At 41.7% G+C, this 22,608-nt stretch overlaps 1 protein-coding gene across 1 annotated transcript; it reads right to left on the minus strand.

Annotated features, from left to right (window-relative positions):
• Positions 1 to 275: 275 nt before the first annotated feature.
• On the minus strand, positions 276 to 21,114 carry sack1b (scaffolding CK1 anchoring protein B). Its single transcript, XM_090211953.1, has 5 exons — positions 20,897 to 21,114; positions 14,501 to 15,003; positions 9,363 to 9,527; positions 8,531 to 8,655; positions 276 to 7,690 (listed from the first exon to the last, which is right to left on the minus strand). The coding sequence occupies exons 2-5, from the start codon at positions 14,963 to 14,965 to the stop codon at positions 5,479 to 5,481; spliced, it is 2,967 nt and encodes a 988-aa protein (XP_090068079.1). The 5' UTR covers positions 14,966 to 15,003; positions 20,897 to 21,114; the 3' UTR covers positions 276 to 5,478.
• Between the last annotated feature and the right edge of the window lie 1,494 nt (positions 21,115 to 22,608).

The following is a 22,608-nucleotide window of genomic DNA, read 5'->3' on the forward strand; positions in this document are numbered from 1 at the left end:
CCTAAAGATTAGAGCCGGCCCTGGTCGCTTTGGATAAAAGTGGCTGCTAAATGGCACATATTATTATTATTACATATAAAATATAGCCAAGAGACTCTATACTTTTGTAATTCTCATAAACACTCTAATCTGCTGATTTATAAATAATTATTTTGATCAGATTAGTGACCACATGTATTTGTACAGTAACTCCTATTTGTTCTGGTCTTAATGGCACGTAATGGCGCATAATGGTCTTAGTGGAACATAACAATATAAATGTATTACTTATGAGAGGCTTTTGGAAGCAGTTTATTCCATTGCATATTTATTACATATTGCACAAATTAGAAACCCAGTGGGACAAACTGATTGCAATGACACATCTTCCTAGCGACATTACAAAATGATGCTTCTGACTTGATGGTCATAATGCTGACCTCCATACAACCTCTTGTAAGCTACAATCTCATAATTCAGACCTCATAGCTCTAAATTATAACAGATCCATTGGACAATATCTATTCTCATCATTACTAAAGATGGAAAACACAACGCAACAACAGGTAATTAAATTCAAATTATAAAAGGGCCAAGTGTTCACTTGTGCTTATCGAGAGCAAATACCAACATCCTATTTTCAAACACAGATTTAAAAAAAGTTTCTATAGAACAATTCCCAACCTTCCATACATCATATGCCCCCCCCCCCCCCCCACCACCATTTTATTATGAATGTGATTTCTTGTAAACCTGATGCAATGACAATTATTCCCATATCAATTACAAGCAGCTGAATGCCTGCATGCATACACTCTGTGAACTTCACATTGAATGATACACTTCCTATGTGATGTGAAAGATTGAGGTGTTGAAGTACTTAGTGACAGTAGGAGCCCTGTCTAATGAAAAGGCATGGTTCAAAAAAGTGTGGTTCAAATAGTCCAGAATCAGTGGAATGCAAAACACAAAAATAATGCTGTGCTCTATTCAACTCATGCTTATATATCACGTTGACTGTGAAATTGTCTTTAGCTTGTCAGAGGAATGGGTTGAATACTAACACATACAACCTGGCCCAAAAATGATTTTGTAGCTTAAACAGACTGAAATAAATACTTCACCTCATGGTGGTACTGTAGGATGCACTTCCCTGTAGCTCATACAACAAAGGATCAAAGGTAACAAAAACACAATGTCACATTTGTTTGGAAAAAGCAACTATATTTTTCAACCAACTTTGTCAGTGTTTGTACAGGTCAAATATTTGACAAACAATGTACATTTCCCTAAATTAGTCCCTCATAATACCACTGCATTTCCCACAACACCTGTCAAATCCAAGCATATTTTGCCAAGACATTGTTCCAAGAAAAATACTCCAGACACTGCAATGATGACAAAAGCGGCATTAGGTTTTGACAAACGAACTCATTCACCCAATCAGGCAATTTACGCACTGTAAATCCTGTACTCTGGATATGTTTTTCTGATATTGTGGCTAACAAATAGATTGTTTTCACTCTTTTGATCAGAGTTGTTATTGTGAAGACATCTTTAAAATGAAATGATTTAATGTGTTTTATATGGAAATGAAGCTACTGCATTATGAATTCCTCCTATTGTAGTTAACTTTTAGTCTCTCGTCACAGCCATCGAGCAGCTGATTGGTTCTGGGTTTAAAAAAAATGCGAATGGCTTTGATATATTATGAAGAATATAGATCTTTGATGTATTAAAGACCAAAAAGCATAACATATTAAAGCACTCTTAGACTTGAAGAGCAAATAAGATGTAACAAATTTGTGTTCAGTGTTTCCCCACACTAAAGTGTACAAACACACTCACACACAAACACACACTTTTATCTTACATCTTTTAGTCTTGGACTGAAGACTTATCAACGTCAAGGTACTGGAGTGACGAGCCACCCTTTCGGTCTCTGCTTGGCCGGCTCCCCACTCGGATTCCCTGCCGCTGACCACTAATTCCCTTCTAGTTCTGTCTCCCCTACCACAAGGACCTTGGACTGTGCCTCAGGACAACCTGGCCTGCCAATTCCTGGCTGTCCCTGTCATTGGAGGCTGCTGAAGGGAGGACGGTTCATAATAATGTCTGGAACGGAGCAAATGGAATGGCATCAAACATGTGTTTGATGTATTTTATACCATTCCACTAAATCTGCTCCAGCCATTACCATGAACCCTGCCACCAACCTCCTGTGGTCCCTGTTCACTTGGCCATGCTGCAGATCCGGTTCTGCTGTTTCTGACTGACACTGTGGGCCCCTGACTTGATTTCACAGTTTGTGATACCTTGTCCTGGACCGTGCTGATCCCCCCCCTTTAATTCAAGTAAAAATCGGTTTGCAATTGCCTTAAAGAGTCCTAAAAGGATGTAATCTCTTCATGTAACCAGTTTTCAAGTTAAATAGTGCAGTACACTGTTTCCACTCTGCCTACCATTTGATTGGGCCCTTGAACGCTTTTGTAAATTTGACCAGTAATCCATGTTGTATTATGTTAACTTTCTTTTCTACTACTTATTTTTGTGAATGAAATGCCCCACTCTTTGTATGAATTTGCCCAGTTTGTTTTCATGGTGGCTATGTGTCTGCTGGCCAGTGTGGTTGTGTTGTTCATTGGTGGGGCTACTTTTAGCAGAGTACATGCTCTTGGTCCTCTCTGGGGAGTGTATGGGGGCAGGGCCTGTTGCAGATTGTGAGAAATGGGGTCGCTCCTTCTCCAATGAACAGAAAGGCTCAAATCTGCTATACAAACGACTATCGCCACCCCGATCGCTACGCCAATTTCCTGACGCAAGCCTTGCCCTTTCTTGCGTTTTATCAATGGACGTATGCTGCCCCTGTGTCCCCATGGATGTAGTTCTGTCAGGAAGATTTTGGTGCAGCTCTTCAGTGCTAAAACGAGGGGTTGAGGATAACCCTATATCATCTGCACAGTGGTTCTTGTCCATCTGAAGCATGCTACTCTGTGATGCAACCTTCCTCTCTCTCTCTGGTATTTGTCCCTCTTCGTCTGTGACTATGGTGTCAGAGCTACCACCCCTTTTAGGGGAACCCCCTTTAGGGGAACCCTCTTTTTTCTCCGGTATTTTGAGCAATGATCTGATTTGCTTGGTGCTCTTCTTAAGGAAATGTGGTGAACCCAATGCTGTGCTGGTGGACTTGTAAGTGGGCTCTTTGCTGTTCATATCAAGGGCTGCTGCAGACACAGTTCTGTAGGGAGGCTCTTTGCTGTTCATATCCAGGGCTGCTGCAGACACAGTTCTGTAGGGAGGCTCTTTGCTGTTCATATCAAGGGCTGCTGCAGACACAGTTCTGTAGGGAGGCTCTTGCCAATTAGAAACAGGGGGGCTCTTTGTGTCCACAACGTTTTTGACGTCATAATGAGAGATAGATCTCTGATCCTTGTTCAAATTTGAAGAATATCCTCCATTCTGTGCACCCAATGTTATTCCACCACCATCTGGCTGACTCCTCCCAAAGGCCCTACCGTACATGTGACTGGAGGACTCTTTATTGACTCTGTAGTCACTGTTGGTCTTTGAGTCTGCCACACTGTGTCTTTTGTGCCAGTTGTCTTGAAGGAGCTCAGGGGCTTTCGTTACCAGTCCCTCTTTGGCTCTTCCCAGGCAGGCATAGACCGACTGATATGGGTCTCTTCCTGGGCCATAGCCAATGTTATTCCTAGGATCATCCAAAATCTGCAGACTCCGCCTTTTCATTATGTATTCATCTTGTCTCATTCTGTTTTCCATCGATGTTGTGATGTGAAAGATTGAGGTGTTGAAGTACTTAGTGACAGTAGGAGCCCTGTCTAATGAAAAGGCATGGTTCAAAAAAGTGTGGTTCAAATAGTCCAGAATCAGTGGAATGCAAAACACAAAAATAATGCTGTGCTCTATTCAACTCATGCTTATATATCACGTTGACTGTGAAATTGTCTTTAGCTTGTCAGAGGAATGGGTTGAATACTAACACATACAACCTGGCCCAAAAATGATTTTGTAGCTTAAACAGACTGAAATAAATACTTCACCTCATGGTGGTACTGTAGGATGCACTTCCCTGTAGCTCATACAACAAAGGATCAAAGGTAACAAAAACACAATGTCACATTTGTTTGGAAAAAGCAACTATATTTTTCAACCAACTTTGTCAGTGTTTGTACAGGTCAAATATTTGACAAACAATGTACATTTCCCTAAATTAGTCCCTCATAATACCACTGCATTTCCCACAACACCTGTCAAATCCAAGCATATTTTGCCAAGACATTGTTCCAAGAAAAATACTCCAGACACTGCAATGATGACAAAAGCGGCATTAGGTTTTGACAAACGAACTCATTCACCCAATCAGGCAATTTACGCACTGTAAATCCTGTACTCTGGATATGTTTTTCTGATATTGTGGCTAACAAATAGATTGTTTTCACTCTTTTGATCAGAGTTGTTATTGTGAAGACATCTTTAAAATGAAATGATTTAATGTGTTTTATATGGAAATGAAGCTACTGCATTATGAATTCCTCCTATTGTAGTTAACTTTTAGTCTCTCGTCACAGCCATCGAGCAGCTGATTGGTTCTGGGTTTAAAAAAAATGCGAATGGCTTTGATATATTATGAAGAATATAGATCTTTGATGTATTAAAGACCAAAAAGCATAACATATTAAAGCACTCTTAGACTTGAAGAGCAAATAAGATGTAACAAATTTGTGTTCAGTGTTTCCCCACACTAAAGTGTACAAACACACTCACACACAAACACACACTTTTATCTTACATCTTTTAGTCTTGGACTGAAGACTTATCAACGTCAAGGTACTGGAGTGACGAGCCACCCTTTCGGTCTCTGCTTGGCCGGCTCCCCACTCGGATTCCCTGCCGCTGACCACTAATTCCCTTCTAGTTCTGTCTCCCCTACCACAAGGACCTTGGACTGTGCCTCAGGACAACCTGGCCTGCCAATTCCTGGCTGTCCCTGTCATTGGAGGCTGCTGAAGGGAGGACGGTTCATAATAATGTCTGGAACGGAGCAAATGGAATGGCATCAAACATGTGTTTGATGTACAGTATTTTATACCATTCCACTAAATCTGCTCCAGCCATTACCATGAGCCCTGCCTCCCCAATTAAGCTGCCACCAACCTCCTGTGGTCCCTGTTCACTTGGCCATGCTGCAGATCCGGTTCTGCTGTTCCGACTGACACTGTGGGCCCCTGACTTGATTTCACTGTTTGTGATACCTTGTCCTGGACCGTGCTGATCCCCCCCCCCCCTTTAATTCAAGAAAAATCGGTTTGCCATTGCCTTAAAGAGTCCTAAAAGGATGTAATCTCTTCATGTAACCAGTTTTCAAGTTAAATAGTGCAGTACACTGTTTCCACTCTGCCTACCATTTGATTGGGCCCTTGAACGCTTTTGTACATTTGACCAGTAATCCATGTTGTATTATGTTAACTTTCTTTTCTACTACTTATTTTTGTGAATGAAATGCCCCACTCTTTGTATGAATTTGCCCAGTTTGTTTTCATGGTGGCTATGTGTCTGCTGGCCAGTGTGGTTGTGTTGTTCATTGGTGGGGCTACTTTTAGCAGAGTACATGCTCTTGGTCCTCTCTGGGGAGTGTATGGGGGCAGGGCCTGTTGCATATTGTGAGGAATGGGGTCGCTCCTTCTCCAATGAACAGAAAGGCTCAAATCTGCTATACAAACGACTATCGCCACCCCGATCGCTACGCCAATTTCCTGACGCAAGCCTTGCCCTTTCTTGCGTTTTATCAATGGACGTATGCTGCCCCTGTGTCCCCATGGATGTAGTTCTGTCAGGAAGATTTTGGTGCAGCTCTTCAGTGCTAAAACGAGGGGTTGAGGATAACCCTATATCATCTGCACAGTGGTTCTTGTCCATCTGAAGCATGCTACTCTGTGATGCAACCTTCCTCTCTCTCTCTGGTATTTGTCCCTCTTCGTCTGTGACTATGGTGTCAGAGCTACCACCCCTTTTAGGGGAACCCCCTTTAGGGGAACCCTCTTTTTTCTCCGGTATTTTGAGCAATGATCTGATTTGCTTGGTGCTCTTCTTAAGGAAATGTGGTGAACCCAATGCTGTGCTGGTGGACTTGTAAGTGGGCTCTTTGCTGTTCATATCAAGGGCTGCTGCAGACACAGTTCTGTAGGGAGGCTCTTTGCTGTTCATATCCAGGGCTGCTGCAGACACAGTTCTGGAGGGAGGCTCTTTGCTGTTCATATCAAGGGCTGCTGCAGACACAGTTCTGTAGGGAGGCTCTTGCCAATTAGAAACAGGGGGGCTCTTTGTGTCCACAACGTTTTTGACGTCATAATGAGAGATAGATCTCTGATCCTTGTTCAAATTTGAAGAATATCCTCCATTCTGTGCACCCAATGTTATTCCACCACCATCTGGCTGACTCCTCCCAAAGGCCCTACCGTACATGTGACTGGAGGACTCTTTATTGACTCTGTAGTCACTGTTGGTCTTTGAGTCTGCCACACTGTGTCTTTTGTGCCAGTTGTCTTGAAGGAGCTCAGGGGCTTTCGTTACCAGTCCCTCTTTGGCTCTTCCCAGGCAGGCATAGACCGACTGATATGGGTCTCTTCCTGGGCCATAGCCAATGTTATTCCTAGGATCATCCAAAATCTGCAGACTCCGCCTTTTCATTATGTATTCATCTTGTCTCATTCTGTTTTCCATCGATGTTGCTGGATTCCATTGCAATTGCATTGAAGAGTAATACGGTGCATTGTTTGGCTTTGCAGAGGGGTCGACCTGACGTATGGAAGAGGAAGAGTTGTTTGAGTGACTGTTTGTCTCCGGTTTTTCTGGAATAGTGGACTTGAAAACAAGGGATGACCTAAGTCTGGAAGGAATCAATGAGCTAGTTTTGTTTTCCTGTGCTTCATACTGGTCCAGATAGTCACAGGATTCCCCAGTATGATCATCAGTGTTATTGAGGTAAGACTCTATCCTATACGTGCGCAAGAAGGACTTAGCCGTGTTCTTCAAAGTTGGCATGTTCCGCTGCATAGAGCGGACTTGTTTGTCATTCCCGTGGTAGGACTGGCGAAAATTGCGACCTCTGATTATGTGTGCCCCCTGAGAATGGTCTTCCAAAGCATTGGTAAAGTGGCTTCTTCCAGGAGCGCAGTGATTACCTCCATCTCCAGCCACGTTCCAGTTGCTTGCCCCATACCTTGTGTTGTGTGGAACATATGGGACTTCTTGTCTCTCCCCAGCATAACTGTGCCTTTTCAGGAAGTTCACAGTCTCTGCAGACTGGAACTGATGGATGCGGTTTTGAACACTCTCGCCATGGTTGATCATGGGTCTGTGTTCAAATGGCTCCTTGTCATAAAGTCTCTCCTCCATCTCTCCCATATGGCTCGTCATGCCCGTCTGTCTCTCACAGGCTTTCCTGTACACTGTGTCCAGGGTATGTCTCAACTGGTCCTTCCTCTCAAAGGCTTGTCTGGATTCAGAAGCATACTTTGCCCTAGCATGTCTTCCATTCCGTTCTAGTAGCACAGTCTCGGGAGGGGTGAGAACTGCTGGCACGAAAGAACGGGCGAAGAGCGTTCTAAACTCCTCGTCATAGGACTCCACCAGCTGGCCTGTTATGACCTGCACCATACTCAGGTTGATTTTCTCATAGGACCACATGAAGCTAGGCAGAGAAGAATAAACAGATAGCAGCAATTACATCAGTGAAAATGAAATAACAGCCATTTTTATCTCAGTCAACTGCACACGGTCAACTGAGGTAGACAGTTTCACAATATCAGTAAATTGTTGAAGATGTATCGAAGATAAGCCTTCAGGCTGTCTAAAGTTTAAAAAATTAATAAAAAAGTAATATTGCCTTATCTGTTACCCATAGGTATTTTAGGAATTTATCAGCCCCTACCTCATAAAAATGCCATTTTTGAAAAGTTAACCCTTTTCGATTTTTTATCCCAATCTTAAATGTTTTCTTATTTCGAAAGAGGTTCTGTGTTCCATATAGAATTGAAATACAGGATCTGCAGACAGCCCTGTCATGTAACATTTTGGAACATAACTTTTTCATTCTCATTTTCCATTCATTGTGTTTACTTCACAGATGTAAGAAAATAATTATGATTGGGGTAAATATTCAGAAAACCATCCCTTTAAGCCTTACCCTTATCGTGTTCAAATAGTCACTGTTAAAATACAAAGAAAGAACATGATAATGACTCAATAAAGTGCCTTTCATTTATATCTAAAGAACATTTTAATCAATATTTTTCTGAGCTGCTAGATTATCATACAGTAACGATAGTGTACTTGCTATCCGGATTCCTTGGGACGTCCCAGCTCTGACGTCACCCCCATTGAAGTTGATATGGTTAAGGTTAGGGTAAGAGTAGGGGTTAAGGTTAGGCTTTAGGGTAGGGAGTTCCCAAGGAACCTGGATTGCATTAACAGTAACAATAGGATCTGGTTATTGGACATTTCTTCTCCCTGAGCTCCTAGCTCCATTTACCTGTATGATCCGTACACCACTGTTTGGCAGTCCACCAACAGAAACCTCTGCTCCATTGCTCCATGAAATGTAGCTCCTGAACGACAGAGGTAATCCTGACCCTTCACTATGCGTACTCTCATGTTCTGTAGACCAAGAGAGTCAGTGGAATGTTACCAAGACCATTCTATGGTAACATATCGCTTTATGCAAAGCCTGAATATATATATATATGTATATATAAAGAAAAGGTTTATTGTCACATACACCAGATAGGGGCAGTGTAATGTGTTGTTTTATAGGGTAGTACATAGCCTAGTAGCCATAGTAGTACGGCACCCCTGGAGCAAATTAGGATTAAGTGCCTCGCTCAGGGGCACATCGACAGATTTTTCACTTTGTCTGCTCGGGTATTCAAACCAGCAACCTTTCGGTTACTGGCCCAACACTCTAAATGCTAGATTAACTGTCGCCCTTTTGTGAATATACTTAAAGGGTGTGGTTGCTGCGTGCTAAATACCTCATCCCTCAGGTAATAAATACAGTTAACTGACAAAATAAAGGAAACACCAACATAAAGTGTCTTAATAGGGCATTGGGCCACTGCGAGCCAAAACAGATTCAATTCACCTTTGCATAGATTCATACCTCAGGTAATAACTACCTCGCCCTTTAAACTGCCTCACCCTGCAAAAACAGGAGGAGTGAGACTTTGACTTCTTCAGTCTGTCATTTTGAGGGCCTACTGTCAGTGGTTGAACCAATACTGTTTATACGATGAGAGGATGATCAGTCGATGCATGTAGATCTCTACCTGAATTTGTTACCATTGTAGCAGAGGATCTGAACTTACCCTAAGTTTTGGGATTTGGATGTCTTGATTCTCAACCATTAAGAGAAAGCTTTGCAGATGAAATTCATCCAGAAGCACATAAACTGGAATTCCTCTGGTGGAGGCATCAACCACCTCTTTGAATATATCCACATCTGTAAAAATGTCCATTACAATTGCAATAACCTGTAGGGAAAGAAGGGACATTAACACAAATTAGAACCAGAAGCATAGAAAAACATGATGATTTCTGAAAATAATTTGTATACCATTACACACTATACTAAACTCAGCAACAACAAAAAACTGTCCTCTCACTGTCAACTGCGTTTATATTCAGTTTATTGGCCCTGAACAAAGGGGGGTGTCACGTCTGCTCCCGCTCTTCCCCCCTGGCGCTGGAGGGCGCCAGGCTGACCTGCATTACGCACTCCTGCCACCATCATTTACGCACACCTGCCTTCCCTCCTCATGCGCATCAGCGATATTGGACTCACCTGGACTCACTCAATCACCTATTTATTTCCTCCCCTATATGTGTCAGTTCCCCAGCTCTGTTCCCTGCTGCTGCATTGTTTGTCATATAGACATATGTTACCGGTGTGCTGACGCTGTTCCTGTATTGTTCTATGTCTGTTCCCGAATAAATGTCCGACTGCCCGTACCTGCTCCTCCTGTCCAGCGTCGGTCCTTACAGGGGGGTCAAAATCCAAATTAACAGTCAGTATCTGGTGTGGCCACCAGCTGCATTAAGTACTGTACATTAAGCACCAGATTTGCCAGTTCTTGGTGTGAGATGTTATCCCACTCTTCCACCAAGGCACTTGCAAGTTCTTGGACATTTCTGGGGGGAATGGCCCTAGCCCTCACCCTCCGATCCAACAGGTCCCAGACGTGCTCAATGGGATTGAGATCCGGGCTCTTCACTGGCCATGGCAGAACACTGACATTCCTGTCCTGCAGGAAATCACGTACAGAACGAGCACTATGGCTGGTGGCATTGTCGTTTTGGAACAGTACCACATGAGGGAGGAGGATGTCTTCCCCGTAACGCACAACATTGAGATTGCCTGCAAGGACAACAAGCTCAGTCCGATGATGCTGTGACACATGACCACAGACCATGACGGACCCTCCACCTACAAATCGATCCCGCTTCAGAGTACAGGGCTCGGTGTAAAGCTCATTCCTTCGACAATAAACGCAAATACGACCATCAACACCGGTGAGACAAAACCGTGACTCGTCAGTGAAGAGCACTTTTTGACAGTCCTGTCTCGTCCAGCGACGGTGGGTTTGTGCCCATAGGTGACGTTGTTGCCGGTGATGTCTGGTGAGGACCTGCCTTACAGCAGGCCTACAAGCCCTCATTCCAGCCTCTCTCAGCCTATTGCGGACAGTCTGAGCACTGATGGAGGGATTGTGCTTTCCTGGTGTAACTCCATCATGTACCTGTCCCGCAGGTGTGATGTTCGGATGTACAGATCCTGTGCAGGTGTTGTTACACATGGTCTTCCACTGCTGAGGATGATCAGCTGTCCATCCTGTCTCCCTGTAGCGCTGTCTTAGGCATCTCACAGTACGGACATTGCAATTTATTGCCCTGGCCACATCTGCAGTCCTCATGCCTCCTTGCAGCATGCCTAAGGCATGTTCACGCAGATGAGCAGGGACCCTGGGCACCTTTCTTTTGGTGTTTTTCAGAGTCAGTAGAAAGGCCTCTTTTGTGTCCTACGTTTTCATAACTGTGACCTTATTTGCCTACCGTCTGTAAGCTGTTAGTGTTTTAACAACCGTTCCACGGGTGCATGTCCATTAATTGTTTATGGTTCATTGAACAAGCATGGGAAACAGTGTTTCAACCCTTTTACAATGAAGATCTGTGACGTTATTTTAATTTTTACTAATTATCTTTGAAAGACAGGGTCCTGAAAAAGGAACGTTTCTTTTTTTGCTGAGTTTATTATATATTATCAACTGGTGGGTCAAGCCTTGAATGCTGATTGGCTGACAGCCGTGGTATATCAGACCGTATACTACAGGATTGACAAAACATTCATATTTACTGCTTTTATTACGTTGGTAACATCGCGCCTAAGAACAGCCCTTAGCCGTGGTATATTGGCCTTATACCACACCCCCTAGGGCATTATTGCTTAAGAACAACACCTTAGTGCTGATGGAGTGTTAATTAGAGTATGAGGCATTACTGTAAGCTCAGGAAATCTGTCTGATTTGGAGACTGTGATGCCAACAAAAGTACAGGTGACAAAAATGGTACTCCAGGAGCTCATGAGATGGTGGTTAAGGCTGTGTGATATCGTCATCCTTCCATATGTGTTATACTAGGATCTGTCTCTGACAGGTTACAGCTTTCCATTGATCCATTTGTGGGTAATCGGAATTGCACTATGTGGTGACATAATGGAGACTACCTGATGACCAAGACCTATTACACTTAGGTAAAAACATGTAGTTTCATGTCACTAAAAGTACCTTTAAAATGCACCCTTTTACAGTCAGGATGCAACCTGACCATCACAACAACAACAGAAACACACTCAGCACACTGCAATATATATGCCACATATCTAGTTAAAATATGTTCACCAATTAGACCACTGCGCCACCCGGGCCCCAAAATATGTTCACTTTTAAGCAAATATCCCACTGTGTTGACTCTTCCTTTTTTGCTAGTGTTATCTATACTGTATAGTATCTCAAGAGGTAACTGGTAACTTAGTAAGTGTGTGGTTACAAGGACACGGACACTGTGTTTACCATATTTACTGTGACAAGTAGGACTTGGTTTGACACATAGATGGAAGATTTACCTAAATACACACCAAACTCCTCTGGCTAATACACTATACATGTACATACAAAAGTATGCGGACACCCATTAAAATTAGTGGATATGGCTATTTCAGCCCCATTGTTGCTGACAGGTGTATAAAATCGAGCACCAGTCATGGAATCTCCATAAACAAACATTAGCAGTAGAATGGACTTACTGAAGATCTCAGTGACTTTCAATGTGACACAGCCATAGGATGCCACCTTTCCAACAAGTCAGTTCATCAAATGAATGCCCTGCTAAAGCTGCCCCAGTCAATTGTAAGTGCTGTTATTGTGAAGTGGAAACATCTAGGAGTAACAACGGCTCAGCCACGAAGTGGTAGGCCACACAAGCTCACAGGATGGGACCGCCGAGTGCTGAAGCGCGCAGAGCATAAAAATCGTCTGTCCTCAGTTGCAACACTCACTACCGAGTTCTAAACTGCCTCTGGAAGCAACGTCAGCACAATAACTGTTCGTTGTGAGCTTAATGAAATGGGTTTCCATGGCAGAGCAGTCACACACAAGCCTAAGATCACAATGCACAATGCCAAGCATTGGCTGGAGTGGTGTAAAGCTCGCAGCAATTGGACTGGAGCAGTGGAAACGCTTTCTCCAGAATGATCAATCACGTTTCACCATCTGGCAGTCCGACGGAGAAATTTGGGTTTGGCAGATGCCAGGAGAGCGCTACCTGGCCGAATGCATAGTACCAACTGTAAAGTTTGTTGAAGGAAGAATAATGGTTTGTCGAGATCGTTGTGGAAGAATTTGACTGGCCTGCACAGAGCCCTGACCTCAACCCTATCTAACACTTTGGGGACGAATTGGAACGTCGACTGCGAGCCCGGCCTAATCACCCAACATCCGTGCCCGACCTCACTAATGCATGTGGCTGAGTGGAAGCAAGTCCCTGCAGCAATGTTCCAACATCTAGTGGAAAGCCTTCAAAGAAGAGTGGAGGCTGTTATAGCAGCAAACTCCAACTCCATATTAATGCCCATTATTTTGGAATGAGATGTTCATGTACTTGGAATACTTGTAGACTAAATCACATGAGAAACTACAGTAAAACTATAGCTTGAGTGTTCTGATAGAAGATTTGTAAATGTTCAAAATAACTCATCCTTGACCGAAGCGGATGAAGCAGCAAATATAATGATCAGGGGTTTGGCATTGCATAGCCAACAGATTATATGACTGCATGATAGGATTCAAAGTACACTCTCAGAATAAAGGGTACAATTAGTGCAAAGTACAGTAGATCAAAATCCTCTGAATTTGCTACATTGGTGTCAGAAGGTGTATGGCGGAGAGGCGTGTACACGTGAGGGACTTGGCATAGATGAAGAGGTACATTTCTGCCACTTAAAATTATCAAATGGCTTTGTCACTGTGTTGGTACCCTAAAAAGGCACATTTGTAACTTTTGGCTCTTTTGAGGTATGTACTGCAAGGGTACAATTATGTACTTATAACTAATGGTACAATGGATGTACCTTACAGGGTAGCACTACATTGACAATCATTTGTACCCCTTCAAAGTACAATTCAGTACCTTTTTTTTCTGAGAGTGTAGTTATGACTGCTACGATGATAGGTTTTCAGGAACATCTTTTGATGATTCCAGTTCCTGTACAACCGGTTCTTTCTTTGAACACAGCATTGACAGATTTCTTGCATGACAGCTGCAGGCAATCCATGATCTGTGTACTGTCCTGCTGTCCTGCTGTGCAACATAAGGTAAAAGTCTATTGATCTTTACATTTCTGTTTCTGGTAATGGTAGTCTGAAAATGTCTTGTGAATCACTCAGAGAACAAGGTTAGAAGCAGGATTTGATCCACAACTGCGAGAGTTACCTCACATTCAAGGATACTGGGTGAATTTTTGTTGCAGCGGCACCTATACTTTTACTCATGAAGGTACATTGTAAAAAATATATGTATTTTATAGACCCATCATGACACCACCTCAGACACACCTGTCTAGTGAAAAGGAACTATGTGGGTATAATTCTGCCCTTGGAGAAAAGGGGAGTTGTGCTGTAAATCATTTTGTCCTGGACTAGTTTCAATTTGTGATTCAGGAGCTATCACGTTCACACAAAGAGACAGTCACAGTTGAAGAACAGACATTATTGTATAAACTATATAGTATATGCTATACTATTTTACTATAGTAACAATAATAATAATAATACATTTTTTTAAAAGGAGCAGCAGCTTTTAAAAAAGACAACTATTGTAATTTGCATTCCATAAACTCCATTAGCTCCATAAGCATTGCCATTGTTGTTGACACAATGCATTGCAAGATTACCTGTCTGGCATCCTGAATGTGTTTCCGGATCACCTCTTTGATGGTGGGTCTGTTTAGTCTGGGTGGATGGAAGAACAGATTTATATTGGTTTGTAGTCTATCAGGCATGACCTCCGGCCACCCTAACTCCAAGTCAGGTGTTGCTATGTCGGAGTCCACAGGCCAGTACGTTCCAGTTGAAGACTTGCTGGCCGTAGCGTCCGGACCTGGGCCATCAATTTCTTCTGTGTGGTTGCTAGGCAATGGCTGTGAGGCGTTTGTAGTGATGAAGTGGATTTCATCTTCTGAGAGGAAGCTCCCTATCCGCTCGGACTTGAGGAACTCCTGGTAGCTCTCTCTGCCGTCATTCACCAGGGAATCAATGGCAAGGCGATAGGCCTCCTTATAGTGGGGCTGAATGTAATCTTCAGGCTTCAACTCTTCCTTCAAGGAGGACAGCAGGGAGAGTTGTTGGGAATCCATCATAAGGGTGGCTTAGTGCGTTCTGTTACAGATGGTGGATGCTTGAAGTCAAAGAGACAAGAAGCAAGGCATTAGAAAAACAATCTGATCGAGAGTGTGTCTTCCTTTAAATAAATTATGCGTTTTCACTGAAAATACATTTAGGCATTTCCCAGGTCATGTTTGTCCAACTTCTAGGAAGATAATCCACTTAACCCCAAGATTTCCCCAAGTTTTCACCATCATTGTAAAGCTTTGGGGCATCAACCCTGTGACACTCATCTTTTCCCATTGAATGCAATGTATTGACATAAACTCAATAGGTTGACACTCATCTTTTCCCATTGAATGCAATGTATTGACATAAACTCAATAGGTTGACACTCATCTTTTCCCATTGAATGCAATGTATTGACATAAACTCAATAGGTTGACACTCATCTTTTCCCATTGAATGCAATGTATTGACATAAACTCAATAGGTTGACACTCATCTTTTCCCATTGAATGCAATGTATTGACAGAAGCATCAATTGGTTGAAGTTTCCCTTTTCCCATTGACTGCAATGTGTTGACATAAGTGTCAAGCCTTTGGCACTCATCTTTTCCCATTGAATGCAATGTATTAACAGAAGCATCAATTGGTTGATCCTTATCTTTTCCCATTGGCACCGCAAATCCTGGTGGGAGCATGGCCAGTATACATAAGCATAAATTTGTTGATGCCTAACTTTTTGCAAAAACGTTACAGGATGACGTTTTAATAATGGACTAACATATTATATTATGAAAAACAACAATGTGTGTTTTCTACTCTTGTTCAAAGTTAAATAAATCCACCAGCCAATTGGGGTGTAAATCAGGACAGACCCCATCTAACCGAAGTATCTTAAATGTAATTTGATAGCTCGAGGTAAGGTGAAAATCAGATGTTGTCAAATAAACACCTTTAATAATTTCATTACCCCCACCCTTTGATGTCTATATACAGGCTGGAGCCGAGTTGGAATGTTTGTATGTCTCAGTTCTCAATTAGGGAACCCTGCCATGCTCTACATCAATGCTTAACAACAGCTGGGTTTAAAGGAGGTCTTAAATGTATAGTTAGCAATTTTGACAATGGATACCATTTTTATGTCTCTGTGCTCAGTATGCAGGAAGTTCGAGGGAATTTTGAGAGCTAGTGCTAACTAGCTTAGCGCAAACACTGGAAGTCTTCGGGTAGAGATAGTATTTGTACTAACTAGTTATCATGAAATTACATCCCTTGAATGGTATTCACGAGTTCATCTCTCTGGAGAAGTAAATAAAGGGCTTCATTGCCAAAATCGAGAACTATTCCTTTAAGATATCATTTATACCCAGATGTTATTAAGCATTATACAACAGGTGGGTCTAATCCTGAATGCTGATTGGTTAAAAGCGCATTCCAGTCGGTGTCTATTAACAGCGGCTAAATCTATGCCGTTAAAATGCCTATTTACTCTGTTCCGTCTGACCCCGCAATCCACTGTCTCATCAGCCCAGGCAAGGACTTCATCTCCTCTATAAAAAGCATCCCAACATTTATTTTAAACATTTCGTTTTCAACAGTGGAGAATTGTATTAACCTTACTGTCTGTCTCGCCGACATTGTTTCAATATTCAAATTCGATCTCCAACTGTCCCATAGTAATGAACGTGTTGGGGTCGGGAGTCTGGATGAGAGAGAGAGGCAGGCAGCGTTTTTCAGCCAGTCAAAATCATGAATCAGCTGACATCATTGTTATAGATACAGTGGGGCAAAAAAGTATTTAGTCAGCCACCATTTGTGAAAGTTCTCCCACTTAAAAAGATGAGAGAGGCCTGTAATTTTCATCATAGGTACACTTCAATGACAGACAAAATGAGAAAAAAAAAATCCAGAAAATCACATTGTAGGATTTTTAATGAATTTATTTGCAAATTATGGTGGAAAATAAGTATTTGGTCACCTACAAACAAGAAGGATTTCTGGCTCTAAGAGACCTGTAACTTCTTCTTTAAGAGGCTCCTCTGTCTTCCACTCACTACCTGTATTAATGGCACCTGTTTGAACTTGTTATCAGTATAAAAGACACCTGTCCACAACCTCAAACAGTCACACTCCAAACTCCACTATGGCCAAGACCAAAGAGCTGTCAAAGGACACCAGAAACAAAATTGTAGACCTGCACCAGGCTGGGAAGACTGAATCTGCAATAGGTAAGCAGCTTGGTTTGAAGAAATCAACTGTGGGAGGAATTATTAGGAAATGGAAGGTCCTGGAGTGGCCTAGCCAGTCTCCAGATCTCAACCCCATAGAAAATCTTTGGAGGGAGTTGAAAGTCCATGTTACTTATTTTCCACCATAATTTGCAAATAAATTCATTAAAAATCCTACAATGTGATTTTCTGCATTTTTTTCTCTCATTTTGTCTGTCATAGTTGAAGTGTACCTATGATGAAAATTACAGGCCTCGCTCATCTTTTTAAGTGGGAGAACGTGCACAAATGGTGGCTGACTAAATACTTTTTTGCCCCACTGTATATACACAGAAATGTAAATTGAAAAAAGGTCAAACGAAACGAAGTGCAGCTAGTTTGCAGTCTTTCCAGCTTCAGTTTGAAGTTATTGTGTTAGCTGTGTTGTTGGCTAGCTCCTCTGAATTACAGTGTCCTGACGATAGTGCACATATTCTATGCCAGATGAAATCGTGCCTCATTAGCTCATTGTTATGGATGTATCCAAATAAATGTCACTACAAAACAGCTTAAACAAATGTTGTTATTCTGTCTACACTGTTTGACGTGACTGTAAGTTAGCCATAGTTGGCTAGCTAGCAAGGGATAAGAATGTTGCCAGCCAGTATGGCAATGGAACATTTAGAACGAACATCCATAGATACAGAACAAAAAGACTGAATGGCTGGGTTGAGTCTCTGGCAACCGAACCGACAGAACGAACAACCAGCCGGCTTGGGTAGCAACCCTAGATTTGTTTCGGGGCTATATCTTGTAGAAGGATGAAATACAGTGCCTTGCGAAAGTATTCGCCCCCCTTGAACTTTGCGACCTTTTGCCACATTTCAGGCTTCAAACATAAAGATATAAAACTGTATTTTTTTGTGAAGAATCAACAACAAGTGGGACACAATCATGAAGTGGAACAACATTTATTGGATATTTCAAACTTTTTTAACAAATCAAAAACTGAAAAATTGGGCGTGCAAAATTATTCAGCCCCCTTAAGTTAATTTGCTGCGATTACAGCTGTAAGTCGCTTGGGGTATGTCTCTATCAGTTTTGCACATCGAGAGACTGACATTTTTTCCCATTCCTCCTTGCAAAACAGCTCGAGCTCAGTGAGGTTGGATGGAGAGCATTTGTGAACAGCAGTTTTCAGTTCTTTCCACAGATTCTCGATTGGATTCAGGTCTGGACTTTGACTTGGTCATTCTAACACCTGGATATGTTTATTTTTGAACCATTCCATTGTAGATGTTGCTTTATGTTTTGGATCATTGTCTTGTTGGAAGACAAATCTCCGTCCCAGTCTCAGGTCTTTTGCAGACTCCATCAGGTTTTCTTCCAGAATGGTCCTGTATTTGGCTCCATCCATCTTCCCATCAATTTTAACCATCTTCCCTGTCCCTGCTGAAGAAAAGCAGGCCCAAACCATGATGCTGCCACCACCATGTTTGACAGTGGGGATTGTGTGTTCAGGGTGATGAGCTGTGTTGCAAACATAATGTTTTGCATTGTTGCCAAAAAGTTCAATTTTGGTTTCATCTGACCAGGGCACCTTCTTCCACATGTTTGGTGTGTCTCCCAGGTGGCTTGTGGCAAACTTTAAACAACACTTTTTATGGATATCTTTAAGAAATGGCTTTCTTCTTGCCACTCTTCCATAAAGGCCAGATTTGTGCAATATACGACTGATTGTTGTCCTATGGACAGAGTCTCCCACCTCAGCTGTAGATCTCTGCAGTTCATCCAGAGTGATCATGGGCCTCTTGGCTGCATCTCTGATCAGTCTTCTCCTTGTATGAGCTGAAAGTTTAGAGGGACGGCCAGGTCTTGGTAGATTTGCAGTGGTCTGATACTCCTTCCATTTCAATATTATCGCTTGCACAGTGCTCCTTGGGATGTTTAAAGCTTGGGAAATCTTTTTGTATCCAAATCCGGCTTTAAACTTCTTCACAACAGTATCTCGGACCTGCCTGGTGTGTTCCTTGTTCTTCATGATGCTCTCTGCGCTTTTGACGGACCTCTGAGGCTATCACAGTGCAGGTGCATTTATACGGAGACTTGATTACACCCAGGTGGATTGTATTTATCATCGTTAGTCATTTAGGTCAACATTGGATCATTCAGAGATCCTCACTGAACTTCTGGAGAGAGTTTGCTGCACTGAAAGTAAAGGGGCTGAATAATTTTGCACGCCCAATTTTTCAGTTTTTGATTTGTTAAAAAAGTTTGAAATATCCAATAAATGTCGTTCCACTTCATGATTGTGTCCCACTTGTTGTTGATTCTTCACAAAAAAATACAGTTTTATATCTTTATGTTTGAAGCCTGAAATGTGGCAAAAGGTCGCAAAGTTCAAGGGGGCCGAATACTTTCGCAAGGCACTGTAGTATGAATAAATCATCAATATGTTTTTAATGAAAATATGTCAATCATTATTTGAATATGTTGGTAAGCTGTTGTATAAAAGTGATAATGCTCTCAAAGGCGGTGTTTCTAGGATATATTGGCACAACACCTGTGCCAACATATCCTCCAAACACCAGGTTCTCGGGCATCATCACTTAATTGATGTAGAGCATGGCAGGGTTCCCTAATTGAGAACTGAGACATACAAACATTCCAACTCGGCTCCAGCCTGTACATAGACATCAAAGGGTGGGGGTAATGAAATTATTAAAGGTGTTTATTTGACAACATCTGATTTTCACCTTACCTCGAGCTATCAAATTACATTTAAGATACTTTGGTTATTTGGGTGGTGCACTGTTTACACCAAAATTGTCTGGTGGATTCAATTAACCTTGAACGAGCGTTGAAAACAAAATGCAGGGAGCATAATATGACATGTCATTTAAGGCTTATCAAGTAGTTAAACAAAATAAACACTAAACCTGACACCTATAACCTAAATGAAACAGCTGTACCAAATCAGCATACTAATGAGCCACTAAATCTAACCCTAACCTTAACCACACTGCTAACCCTAATGCCTAACCCTAACCTTAAATTAAGATCAAAAAGCACATTTTTGTTTTCAGGAATTTTTACAATATAGCCAGTTTTGACTTTGCAGCTGGCCTATCTAGTATAAATCGTTCAGTTCTAACTCCAGAACAAGACTCACCATGACAATAAACGTCAACCTGCCTAATGAGGACTTTAAGGTTAATACATAGGCGACAGACAGTTAGTGCATTCGTCATAAGGTAGCTAGGTGGCACAACCATATATCACAGTCATTTTAAGGGTGGTAGGTAGCCTAGCAGTTAAGAGCTTTGGGCCAGTAACCAAAAGGGTGCTGGTTTGAATCCCAGAGCCGACTAGGTTGAACAGAGCAAGGCACTTAACCCTAAGATAAGAGCGTCTGCTAAATGACGTACAAGTACAATTTCTCCTCAAAGTAGCCATCAGCAAAGACAGTGCTAGTAACAAAAGACAAGTGTTTCCTTGATTTTTGAAAGAATCTCTTAATTGTTATGAGAAAATATTTAGATGAATAGGGATGATGCGTATTGTTATGCTATTGTTATGCATAGTGGTATGCATATTGTTATGAATATTGGTATGTATATTGTTATGCTTATTGCTATGCGTATTGTTACGCGTATTAGTCCATATGTCTATTGTTATTCATTAGTCTATTTAATTATTTTAAAGCATACTGTACATTCCAGTCTAACGTTAAACTCTATAGTAGTTACTTACATTAAAAGTATGAGTTATAGAAAGATCCTGTTGTAGTTTCCCAATAAATTCCAGTACTGCATTTTTCAATGTATTCTTCTGACTGTGTAGCCGTATTGGAGCAAAAGCTGATATCTGCCAACTGAAGTAACAAAGACAAGGAGGTGTCTCAACATGAGAAGCCCTCTGTGGATGGAGGGTGTGGATTCCAGTTTTCTCATGCAAATAGCACCGGCTTCAAACTTGCTCACGGGCCAAGAGCTGCCATAAACCTGTTTCGGATAGGAGCCACACCCCTTTCTTCTTCAAGCGCTCAAAGTTCAATTATGGTGTGTAGACAATGGAGGTTTTGATAGTCAGTTATCTTTTCAAGCAAATTTAAAGGCTTTGCACTTTTTACATATAATATGGTAATATGTAATTATCTTTAACACTACTTGTTAACTTATTTGATGACACTTACCTATCATAAGTATCCCCCCCCCCTTGGATTTCTTCACATTCCATTGTGACAAAGTGGGATTCAAATGTATATCATTGTCATTTTTTGAAAATGATCTACACAAAATATTCTGTAATGTCTAAATGGAAGATTGTTGTAATAAAAAAAAGATGAATGGCAAATAAAATACCAATTTACCTTGATTTAACCCCCGCCCCCTCCCCGAGTCAATATTATGTTAGAAACAACTTTGGCAGCGATTACAGTTGTGAGTCATCTTGGGTAAGTCTCTAAGAGCTTTGCACACCTGGATTGTGCAATATTTGTCCATTATTCTTTTCAAAATTCTTCAAGCTCTGTCAAGGTTTTGGTGACAATGGCTAGACAGCCATTTTAAAGTCTTGCCATAGATTTTCAAGTAGATTTAAGTCAAAACTGTAACTTGGCCACTAAGGAACACTCACTGTCTTCTTGGTGAACAACTCCAGTGTACATTTGGCCTTGTGTTGTAGGTTGTTGTCCTGCTGAATAGTGTATTCTACCTCCGAGTGTCTGGTGTAAAGCAGACTAAAGCAAGTTTTCCTCTAGGATTTTGTCTGCTTAGCTCCATCCTGTTTCTTTTTATCCTGGAAAACTCCCCAGTCTTTGCTGATGTCAACAATACCCATACCATGATGCAGCCATCACCATGCTTGAAAATAAGGAGGCAGTTACTCAGTGATGTGTCCCAAACATAAGGCTTTGCATTTAGGTCAATGTGCCATGTGTTTTTTTTTGTTGCCATGTTGCATGCAGGATGCATGTTTTTGTATTCTTATTTTCAATCTGTCATTAAGGTCATTATTGTGGAGTCACTGCAGTGTTGTTGATAAAAACCATGCTCTCATTAAAGTCATTATTGTGGAGTCACTGCAGTGTTGTTGATAAAAACCATGCTCTCATTAAAGTCATTATTGTGGAGTCACTGCAATGTTGTTGATAAAAACCATGCCTTAAAAAGACATATTTGATTGCCTCTACACTCTGCCTGCTCAAACCAGATCCAAAAGTACCTGTCAATTTCCCACCATTCAACAATGATATACCAGCAGGCTACTATTATCAGATTTATACTGTAGCAGTGTTACCCTGTGATGCATGTGGAATCTGGAGCAACCCAACAGATTGTGAACCAATTACATATTTCTGTGTGGTTGTCAACAAGCCAATTGGGCCTGGGCATTCTTTATTAAGTCAACAGAGGGTTATTTTACAACAAATTTCTCAAATTTCAATTCATATTTTTATTTTA

The sequence above is a fragment of the Oncorhynchus mykiss genome, chromosome 20 (genome assembly GCF_057628025.1).
Source record: "Oncorhynchus mykiss isolate SJ-2025 chromosome 20, ASM5762802v1, whole genome shotgun sequence".
NCBI lineage: Eukaryota > Metazoa > Chordata > Actinopteri > Salmoniformes > Salmonidae > Oncorhynchus > Oncorhynchus mykiss.

Coding starts and splice junctions, on each gene's coding strand:
- sack1b (XM_090211953.1), bottom strand. CDS start 14,965: ATGATGGATTCCCAACAACTCTCCCTGCTGTCCTCCTTGAAGGAAGAG. Junction 9,528..14,500: donor ACATTCAGGATGCCAGACAG/GTAATCTTGCAA, acceptor CTTTCCCTACAG/GTTATTGCAATTGTAATGGA. Junction 8,656..9,362: donor TCCAAATCCCAAAACTTAGG/GTAAGTTCAGAT, acceptor CTTGGTCTACAG/AACATGAGAGTACGCATAGT.